We start from the raw sequence: 11,494 nt of genomic DNA on the forward strand, positions 1-11,494 counted from the left end.
ATTACTTCTAGTCGATTAAAGTAAATAAAAATGTAGATGTTTAACATGTTGAATGTTTAACACAACGAATAATAATAGAAAATATGAACTTGTAGTTGGTCAATTTACATTAAATGTAGATTATCAAAGGTTCTATCCAATTTTAGCAAAATATATGATTTGACAATTGATTTAATACATTTTTCACTTTCTAATAAGAGCTTTATATATTTTTGTATATTTTTAAAATTATTTTTAAATACATATTTTATGCTGGCTACATAATTCCGAATTACAATATTTTACAAATTTATTTATTAAGTGAAAATTTACAAAAGTATAAGAATGTTACTCCTAGAAACACCTAAACAATATTTTTTAGCTGTTCTCTCTTGATATGTAATTATTATATATTTACTTGATATTTAGAGCAATTAATATTAAAATACATTTTTATTTACATTTAAAGCTATTAATATTTGCAGATATTTTCTTTATATTTAAAACTATTGATTCTTAATCAAATTTACTTAATATTTATAGATTTTGATTGAAACACATTTTTGCTTTATACTTGTTGTATTGTTAACTATATTAGAAGTCTTTTCACATGATCTAAAATGTGTGCTCAGTACAATAATCTTAAATATTGAGTGTTTTTCCAACGCCAACGCCAGCCATTGGCTGAGCATCTTACTCACGCTGCTCGCTGATTGGTTGTTTGTTAAAGCGACGGCAAAATGGCTGCGCGCTCACAGCTGCGTTCTCTCGCCAGCCTTGCCAGATTGAGTGAGATGCTGAGTGTGCTGCTAGACGCGCACATAAAAAAACAGAAACAAACACATGCTAGCAGCAAGCAGCAAGCAGCGTTGGGTTGCTGCTTCTCTGCAACACTTCACACCTTCGGGCTATAATCTTTTTATTGCCAATTCAATGACTCTTAATGCCATCTCACCCTCAACTTGGCCGCGGGCACTGAAGTCAGCCCGAGTGAGCCCTTTTGCAACAAAGGAAGCGAAGCGGGTGGCAACATCAGCTTATTGCACACACTATTTTTTATTTTGTTCTTTCTTTTTGTTGTCGTGCTTGTAGCATTGTATTTTATTTTTTGCGGTCAGAACTGAGTAGCAAAGTAACCAATATTGAAGTGCACACAAAGTGATACGTTGCGGGGTGGTTTGCATTGCCTTCGCATTGACACGACTCGTTATATTATATTTTCATTTGAATGCATTTCAATAATACTTGGGTAATTAGAATGATGATGTAATGATGCTTGCCACGCGTTCCGTCTGTTGCCTTGTTAATTCTATTTGGTTGTGACTGCTGATGCGATTATCCTTAAATAGTTTATAGGGCATTTCTACTTTGGCCAAACAGGTATTCGATTACAGCGACTTCATCACATCCGCATCCGAATGATGAATAGACATTTTCAATTAACTAGAACAGTTCCTTGATTCCATCGCATTGTTTGATTTTCCAGCACTCACCACCCTGATGAGCACTTGCCCATCACCATCACCCAGTGGACAATATTGTTTTTGTGTGTGGCATTGTGGTATTAAATTCGCTTTAATGGTTTATCAAAAACCACTTCAATTGTTTGCTTTGCTTTACATTATCATTCATTGCGCGCTTCGCTCATATCTTTGGGGTATTTTGTTGATGGCAATGTTTTGAAATTTGATACCTGAAGATTGCACAGTTGGCTTGTGATTGATTCTAGCAAGTGTTTCTCGCCGTGTTTGTGTTTGTTAAGCACTATTCCTTTACTGAACTTATCCTTATCGATTTACCAACTAATACTTTATTAACTCAATGTGCAAAAAATAAAAGTTGTAAACAGCAGGGTTAATTGTCAAATATTTTTTAAAGTTTTATTAAATATTTTTTTTATTTTCATAAAATCTCAGAATACAAAATATTTTTTAATATTCCATCTAATTTTCGTTTCATATTCAAAATATAAATATAAACTTCAAATTGCCTCTTTTGCTCTGCTTGCTTCCACAATACACTGCTTGTTAAAATCCACACGGTGAACTGCTTGATATGTGTTCAACTGCTTGTGCACTGAATGCGAAGCAAGCAGTAACCATATGCATAACAATTACTCAAGCCGTTAAAATTCAAATATTTTTTTCATGCTACTTTTAGCACTTTGATGTTAGTATAGAAATATCAATTTACCAATTATGTATAGTTTTAGTAACTAAACGATATTACATATAATGAAAGACATTCCTGTAGTTAAAGAAAACTTAATCGAAATAATCAAAAATTAAAAAATCAGTGGCAAATTTTTATCAAACCACCTTCCAAACGGTACAAATGTACCAAAACTGGTACATTTTTTATGCATTGGTACATTGGATCAATTTTTTTCATTTTGGTACATTTTCAATATGCCTGCCTTTTATGTTCACAGTGTGAAGTTCACACATATTATTTTAACAAATGGCTCTGTTCCACCAGACATAAATTTTGTATCAGTTAGAAATTGAACCATGACTAACACTGGAAAATATACAAAATACAAAAGATCTTTCGTGAAAAAATTTGTGGTACATTTTTGCTAAAATTGGTACATTTTTTCAAAATTTTTGTACAAAAAATTTTTTTGGAATGGCAACCGTGACGGTAACACACAAAGTGTTATTTATATCCCCTTTTTTTTGAAATAGGCCTGCTAAAGAAGAGGATTTCATAATTCCACCTGAAAATGCGGACTTGGATACCAGAGTTTTAAACAGTGTGATGGACAGTTGGATGAGGACTTGGTTGTGAATTTGGATGAGAACTTGAATACAATTGAAAGCAGAGGGGAGTGCTGAGTTGGATGAGACATTGGGATGGATGAGTAATCAAATGTTAAAAATAATTTGAATTGAATTTCCAAGAAAAAGCAATGTGCTTTGGCGAAGAGTTGCGAATCTACACGAGGATACTTTATTTTCGAAGTCAAACTATCTTTATCATTTTGATTTCCCTTTTCAAATGTTATTACCTTGTATTATTTATCAACTGTGTAAAAAGAACAACTAAAGAGCAACTAAAAAAAAGTTCACCATAGTAATAATAATTCCAAATAATCAAAATTGAAATCATTCGTTTGCAACATTAATATACACCCACATACTTCAAATTTAGTAATGGTAACCGCTTCAGGTGTATAGTTTATGCTGATAGCAATTGAACTTTGTTTACAGGTTCTTGAAGTGCAATCGGATATCGCCAGCGGAAGAAGATACGATGCATTGCTGTAGATCAAGAAATCAATGCAACTTTTTGTTAGTCAAGGATGAATAAACGCTTGGGGATATCAAGAATATTTGAAGTGCTTGAAGCTGCGACTTCCACAGGCTATAAATCAAATGCTTTGGAACGACACATCTTCAGTTTCAGAATGCAATTACTCAATTAATTTGAATATAATTGTCACAATTTTCCACTTGAAAAGCCGCACAAATATTGATGGATATAAAACAGAAACAACAATGCGAGAGAGAAACAGAGAGGGCGCAAGAGAGAAATGTAAAATGAGCTCGCCATTTTTATGGCCACATCAAATGGAAATGAAAAACAACAAGAAGAACAACAAACAAATAGCGGAGAAAACTCAATTGCTTTCATTTTTTCTTTTTTTTCCTCTTTTTGATAAAATGTCAAAGCCTTTAATGCCAAACCGACGGTTAATGGCATGGGGCGAGGGGCAATGAGGGAGGCGTGGCAGGCAGCCACTTGACAGAGGCTGGCTGGGATTATAGACAAAGACTGGCAATGACAGCGAGCGAGCGAGCGAACGAGGAAAATGAATGAAAGCATTACGCAATTGCGGCAAAAGAAGAAAAGCGCGGAAATGCAACTGTATAGAATGTTTAGAGCAAATTCTCAGTTCTCGATTCTCGATTGTCATTTGTTATTGTTTATTTATTGTTGTTAATAAATCTTAATTTGCTTACCTAACTCTCACTTTGGCGGCTTCTCGCGCCACATCTTTAATTGAGGAAACGCCAAAGGAAAGCAGTGAAAGCAACATCTAGAGAGAGAGCGAAAGGGAGACGCATGGAAGTGAGGGAGGGAGACAGCACATACAGCTGCGTGGCGCGGCTTGTGGCGCCTTTGATCCTTTGACGCAACATGAATTAAACGGCGCTACAAGCCATGCAACAAGGCTGCCTCGCTTATCGCCGATCCTCTGAATATGTGATATATGGAAAGACGACAAATTTTTTGTTTCTTTCTTCTTCTTCTTCCACTTTCCACTTGAACGCGGGGATCTCGGTCTAGACGCCAAATGCGGCAACATTGCGATGCGACACGTCGCCGCAACATTCTGCCGCCGACGACATTGTAAAACGAAACCTTAATGCAACGATCCTTCTTCGGCTCTAGTTCTCTAGCTCTCGCTTGGTCAGTGTGGTCCATTAGACAAGCATTTAAATGCCACTTGACAAGCCATTTCTCATGCGTCCTGCGTCCTGCGTCCCGCGTTCTGTGGGCGGTGGCAGGCGGTTTGTTTGCCACTCACGCCTTCTCCATTGAGCCTACTAATTATGTTCTATGCTCTGTCCATATCCTGTGATTGTCATTTAATCCATAAATATTACTATAAGTCCAGCAGTTTTGCTGAAAAATTTTGTTTTTGATTTAAGTGATTCATTAACAAAATTTCCATCTACAAAAAATAAAAAAACAGCAATAAATAAATACATATGTATGCACAAATGATATTACCAAATAATAATTATATATATGGCAATTATATTTGTCTTAATATAAAAAAGAAAAAAAAAGAACGTGACATTCTAATTTCACAATGCACGAAAATGCGAAGTGCTGTTGGTTGTAATGATAATCAAATAATATTTTGGAAAGGAGAGTTCGACAAAACTATTTGCCTGATTTAGATTGAGTGAGAATCAAGAGAAAATTAAACATTAATATATGTAATGATAAGAAAAGTTGTATAAATGGATTATTGGTTTAAAAACAAACTAAAATGAATTTTTAATTATGTTATACATCTATTTAAGAAGAACCCATTAAAATTGGCAATTCAAAATAAAATTTGTTAATTTGCATTTTTTTAAATTTCATTTTCCCCTACAAACTTCCAATATTTTCCCTCAAACCTTTCTACTTTAATTGCATTACCCTGTTCACTATTAGTCTGTTCTCTTATTTTGGATTACAAATTCCACTTGTGACGAATAAATATATTTTAAAAAAAGTGTCCGCACCATAAATAATTGTTGAATGTATAATGACTAAAAAAGTAAAAGTGTATGGCAATAAAAAATTTTGAAATTGAATATTTAAAAATTGAGAAATCTTAATAATATATAATCTAAAAAAAATTTCTGGATGGGGTGCTTTATCTGAATATTCATGCTAAACTAAACTCTTAAATCAAGTAAATCTCTACATGAATATAACATTTATCATTTAATTTCAATTATTATTTACTTCCAAATTTTTTATTTGATTATATTAAATCTATTATTTAATACTACATTTAATAGGAAAGAGAGTACTGGCTGCTGGAGTCTTCGACTCTACTTCCAAATTAAACCTGTGAATTGTAAAAACCAAATATTTAAATTCCTATAAAAGTTATCTCATATAGAATAGGATTATTTAGATATAAATATACAGAGAGTGACGCCAAATAAGCATCATAATTCTATGCTCAGTTTTGATGCCCTGTGATTGACATTTAACCTAGCAGTCAAACAACAGCAACTACAACTACAACTTTGTTGCTGCCTCCCATGGTAAAATCTCCCCCTCTGGCAGCTAATCAGAAATTCAGGCTGTCAGAAAGTGCTTTGCAACTGCCCCTTTGCTTTGTGGATCAGCTGCACTTGCTGCCCCCGGGTTGCGGCCTGTGGCATGTGTTTATGCAGTAATTGATATGCCACTCCAGCAGCATCTCAACCAGAGGCAGCCACAGCAACAGCCACAGTAACAGCAACATCAACTTTGGCCCCACACTCCATGAAATATTAGCCCAATGCGCCGCGGGGGCTGTCATAAATGTCGAGAGCTCGATCGGGAAACGGAATTGGGATTGGGATTGGGATTCGGGGTGAGGGATGCTGCCTTGCATCTGTATCTTTAGCTGTGCACTGTATCTGTATCTTTTAGATATAGGAAAACATTTTACAGTTGCATTGCGGCCACTTAAACGTTTCATAAAAGCAACCTTTGTAATGTCTGCCGCCGCAGACACGAAAACACCACGAAATCGAAATCGAAATCGTATCCCGGTTCCCCATTCCCCGATTTCCCCTGTCTGCAACCCTTTGCCGAGTTATTCATTGCGAAAAGCGAAAGGAAAACATTTTCAAAAAGAATTCAAAAACGGAAATTGTTCGTGTGTGTCTGTATCTGTGTCTGTGTGTGTTTTCTTCATTTATTCATAAAACTGATCGTTTCATTTTGATAAAATTGATTTATGCGCCGTTCAGTTCGACAACACAACCATTATACGGCGCAGATGCGGTGCCTAATGGATCTATCTATATATAGTACAAGCTATCTATATATCCCAACCCCATCCCCAGCTGTAAGACAACGATTTGATCCTTTTTGCTTGTGCTTAAACTTTATTTATTGTCCAAAAACAGTAAAATATATAATATAGTATAATAAGTAATCAAGTATATACAACAAGGTACTAGAGTTAATGAGGCATTGGAGCTGTAATAAATTAGCATGAAACACATCCTTTTCCCTTATCCTATTGCAGCTGCTGTGCTGCACTTGGCCACATCATGTGATTGGGCAGCGGGGGAGGCAAAGAGCTGCCTCCCGTTGGCTCCGTCTTCTGCTGCAGCTGATGATGATGCTTCACAATGCCATCGCCATCGATGTCGCCGCGCTTCGATTTGTAGCGTCGATTCTGGAACCAGATTTTCACCTGCGTCGCCGACAAATTCAGTTTCTGTGCAATGATTTCTCGCTCGGCGCCGGTTAAATATTTCTTAATGCGAAAGCGACACTCCAACTCCAACACTTGTGCCTGAGAGAATAACACACGAGGTTTGCGCTTCATTCGCGGTTTTCCAGTCGAATTGTTGTTGTTGTTATTGCTGCTGTTGCTGTTGTTGCTGCCGTTCCCACTTCCATTTTGGCTGCTGTTCTTGCGCAGCTCAGCGCGCGATGAAGTCACCTGACTCTCCTCTGCGAAACGAAAAGAAAAAAAGAAGATATTAATACAAATTCAGAATTAAATAAAGCATAATTAGAATTGCAAATTGTTAATTGTTAATTAAATACAAAGAAAGATAATCACAGTTAATCGATGAGAAATTCAATAGAAACTGAGATGAAATTAATAAAATTGTTTACGAACTCACACTAGGAAAAGGTTAAGCTAAAAAAGGTACAGTCGAATGTGCTTTTTCATAATAGCAAAACAGTGCCGTATTAATTCTAAAATACCCCAAATGAATATACCACAAAATATTATCAAATGTCAAATGTTATATTTGGTATATTAATACAGTACTACTTCAACATATACCATACCATAGTGTTAAAAATATACCAGATTGTCAGTTAAAGCAACGAAAATCCGTAGTAAGTATATAATATTTTAGTTCTCATTTCTTTTTGCTTGAATTCCGAAAGGGATTCAGTGATTATTCTATAACTTTAGTTACCTTTCTTAGAAAATTAAGATTGAAAGAAATATTATTAAACTATTGTAGTGTGTTAACTATCATTCAGAAGGAAATAATAAATGCTATTCAAATAATAAAATAAATGAAGAAAGTAATACAATTATGGAAACCAACTAACATGACACACATATGTTATGTATCTATGTATGAGAAATATAAAAGATCGTTAGAAATATTGTTAACTCATATTGCAAATAATTTATAATTCAAACTGAGAATTAGTATTAATAAAATCTGAATAATGTTCCATTACATAAAAAAGTGATTATAATTATGCATTTTAATTGATTAATTTTGAATTGCTTAACAAAAATAATTACTGATTAAAAAATAAATAAAACGAACAAATAGAAATGGAAATTAAAAGCCACTTACTTCGCTTGGCACACTCTCCCGCTCGCTGTGGATCGAGCAGTCTCTGTGCGATGCCATTCCCGGCCAGCTTGTTCGCCGATCCATGTCCGCCGTCCACCTCCGTGGAGCTGTTCAGATCGAGGGTGGGCGAGGGCGTGACATAGGGCGTGGGAATATACTCGCTCTTGATGGTGCCGGCAGCGATAATAGCAGCAGCAGCATTGGAGACAACGGGTGATCCAACAGAGGGCAGCGTGGAGGAGGCGGAGGCGGAGGCAGCGCTGGCATAGAGATCGCCAGGACTGGCGACAGCGGAGGCTGCGGTCGCATAGTTGTAGTTGTAGCCGGCGGAGGAGGTCTGATAGGCATTGGAAGCGTTGCCCGCATAGAATTGCGAGGCGGACACATTGTAGGCGGGCTGATAGCCTTGATGCGCGTGCGGATGTGGATGCTGGAACATGTGCGCTGGCATGCCATAGTCCTGATGATAGCCAGCGTACAGCTGATGATGATGATGATGGGCATGTGCATGGGGATGATGGCCATGTGGCGGTGGCAGCAAAGGCGACAGCGATGAAGTCGTGGCCATGGCATCCTCATCATGCTCAACTAAATGATTTTGCAGTTGCTGTTGTTGTTGCTGCTGATGGTGCTGCAGTTGCTGATGCTGCTGCTGCTGTTGCTGTTGATGCTGCTGCTGTTGCTGCTGGAGCTGGAGATGCTGCTGATGCTGATGAAGCTGGTAATCGCCGGCGCCATAGAGCGTTGAAGCTGCCGTCGCGCTGCGAAGGTCAAGAAAGTGAAATGTTTTTAGTTTTCAATTTTTCTTTTTTTTGTTTTGTTGGGTCTGCATAGCACATGTTGCATCACAGCAAGAGAGCTTGACGAGCAAATGTCCTAGTCGCAGCTTCCAGCGCACTTCCTGCTGACGCGACCCTTGGTGACATCATTTCATGCCTCATCTACAATTAAAAGGACGCCCCAGGACGTGGGCGCTGCGCATGTCCTAGCAGAAAACATGCGAATCACATGTGTTGGCCAGGCCAGGCTCAACCTCAGCCTCAGCCTCAGGCTCAGGCTCTCACACACAAAGTCCGGCGCCGCCCGACCACCCGTCTGTCCGTCCGTCTGTCCCTCTTCTCTTGCCTGACCTGACCACAGCGCTGAGCGCTGACTTTGTTTTTCTTATTGTTAACACTTTGTGTCTGTGTCTGCATCTTGTCTTTGTCTTGCCTCTTGTACAAATAACGATGATTTGTCAAACGCTCCCTTAGTCCTATTTGCAATTCATGCTCGTATGTATATGTTTTCATAGGATTTCTTTTGCTCTCTCGTTCTCGTTCTCGCTCTCTCTCTCTCTTTTTCTTTCGGTGTCTTGGAAGGTTATGAAAATATTATCTTTTTGAGGAAGAAATTGGTAGAAATTAATTTCCTATGGAGCCTTATTAAAAATAAATAAATATTAAACACACACACAGCGCTGTCTACCAAGAACTTTGTGTGGGATGCTGAGATACAGGTAGATAGTGGAAAGTAACTGAATAAACAGCTGCTTGGTTGAAGATGAAGAAATTCCATAAAATTAAAACGATCTTTTGCAGCCATTAAGTAAATTAATAATAAATTATACTCCAATACAGAAATGTTGCTATATATCTTTCAATAAATATTAAAAAAAGACTCAATGAGTAAAAAGTGTCTTCTATTATAAAAATGTGTGTGTCATACTGATACTATTTGAAAATTTCTAACACTAATCTTAGAGGTTTCTTTTTACCATTTTCAACAAAATGCAAACCATTAAATTCTAATAAATTATTTTATAAGTACTAATAAGTATATAATATGTATTTCCATGTTTGCGCTTCAATTTAATGATCATTATTATCATATAAGATTTTTTTAAAGGTCCTTTAAAGACAATTCAAATCTACATCTGCTACGTATACGTAATATTAAACCCTTAAATGGGTTAAATAAACAATTCATTTAACAAAAGTGTAACTCGTTGACTCACCTATCGAGATGTCCATAGCCAGCATCGTAGGCCTCGGTTTGATTGACCATATTGAGTATATCCTTGACTGAGAATGGAGTTGTGTTGAGGGCATCCGCATTTGTCATGCTGCCCGGACTAGGTGTTTGATTGTAATCATAGTAGCCGGCGGTTTGTGCCTGGTGTTGATGATGCTGCAACATTATTATTTATTGCACTTTGGCTTTGGCACAATTCCGAATCACTTGAGCTCTTGAAGAGGCACTTTAAATTAAAATAAATACAACAATTTGCCAAAATGCACTTGAACTACACGTCGAGAACCGAACGACACTTGACTGCGACTGCCACTGCCACTGAGACTGAGACTGCGACAACAATTCCAAGTAGCTGGTTGGTTAGTTTGTCTTCTGAAGGGGTGTAGTTCAGGGGGGAAAATGACACACGCACCCCTTGCAACCGAGAACGTGTATTTGATTTTTTTTTCCTTTAGCTCAAATCTTAAGCAATGCGCCGTTCCGCTGCGCACTCGAGCGTGTCCTCAATTTGTCAGCGCGTTTTTCGAACTGAATCATTTTTCCAACAAACGATGTCGAACCACCCGCACACACGTACACAACATGCTAGCAGGCGCACGCATGTGTGGGTGTGTATTCGTCTGCTGTGGACCGTACAGAAAATGGCCGCCTTGCAGCCAATCACAGCAGCGTGAAGCCAGCTGCCTGTTCATCAGTGTGAATGCGTGTGTGTGTGTGTGTGTTTGCATGTGTCTTCGTCTTTGTTGTCGCTAACTGTTTGTTCGCAGCCACTTTATGCAGATTTTGTTTGACTTCTTGAGCTTAAGTACGTATTTATGTACGATATTTATTACTGCAAAGTCCTTAAGTTCATTTGCCATGCCATCGCATCATATACACTATTTGTATTGCATGCTAAATAGCGATATTGTACCGTTGATTCGATTTCAAGTGGGGCTTAAGTGCCAATTTTCGCACACTTGACTTTACTGATGTTTTAAGTAAACAAATCGTCAGCGAAACTTTACAAAAGTGTGCTGTCTCAGGCACCTATTGGGTTACAGATTATTTTGGTTTATTTTAAAACAATTTTCTCAATTAATCCATTATTAATCACATTTGTGAAAAGTCAAATGTCATTTACTATACAACTATATTTTATCTTATAACTATTAGTTATAAGGAGTGACCTAATTATAAAAATTAAATTTATAAATTATTTTCAGTTACATTGGACTCAATAAAATCCAATTTAGTTGTAAGGGCAGACCTGGCTTGAAAGGTTTGAATTCAAAAATGTAATCGCTCGCTCGCGCCATTGTTACACTAAGCACAACCGATATTAAGGATAGCTACTTGTCTTCGATAATATTGAGCTAAATATATTGAGTAAAAGATATCGATATATCATTGTCAAACAACGATAATTAAAATTAGCGAATGCAATGAAAATT

The 11,494-nt window shown here is 37.1% G+C and overlaps 1 protein-coding gene across 2 annotated transcripts; it reads right to left on the minus strand.

The window, feature by feature from the left end:
- Window positions 1-5,959: 5,959 nt before the first annotated feature.
- On the minus strand, window positions 5,960-11,468 carry LOC133838718 (muscle-specific homeobox protein tinman). Of its 2 annotated transcripts, none has more exons than XM_062269912.1 (3): window positions 10,045-11,468; window positions 8,049-8,809; window positions 5,960-7,170 (listed from the first exon to the last, which is right to left on the minus strand). In XM_062269912.1, exons 1-3 carry the CDS (start codon window positions 10,224-10,226, stop codon window positions 6,728-6,730), a joined length of 1,386 nt encoding a protein of 461 aa, XP_062125896.1. In that variant the 5' UTR covers window positions 10,227-11,468; the 3' UTR covers window positions 5,960-6,727. The 2 variants fall into 2 exon arrangements, with proteins under 2 accessions (XP_062125896.1, XP_062125897.1); XM_062269913.1 differs by having other exon boundaries at window positions 8,049-9,425; window positions 10,045-10,133.
- Between the last annotated feature and the right edge of the window lie 26 nt (window positions 11,469-11,494).

This window comes from Drosophila sulfurigaster, chromosome 2R (genome assembly GCF_023558435.1).
Source record: "Drosophila sulfurigaster albostrigata strain 15112-1811.04 chromosome 2R, ASM2355843v2, whole genome shotgun sequence".
Taxonomy (NCBI): Eukaryota; Metazoa; Arthropoda; class Insecta; order Diptera; family Drosophilidae; genus Drosophila; species Drosophila sulfurigaster.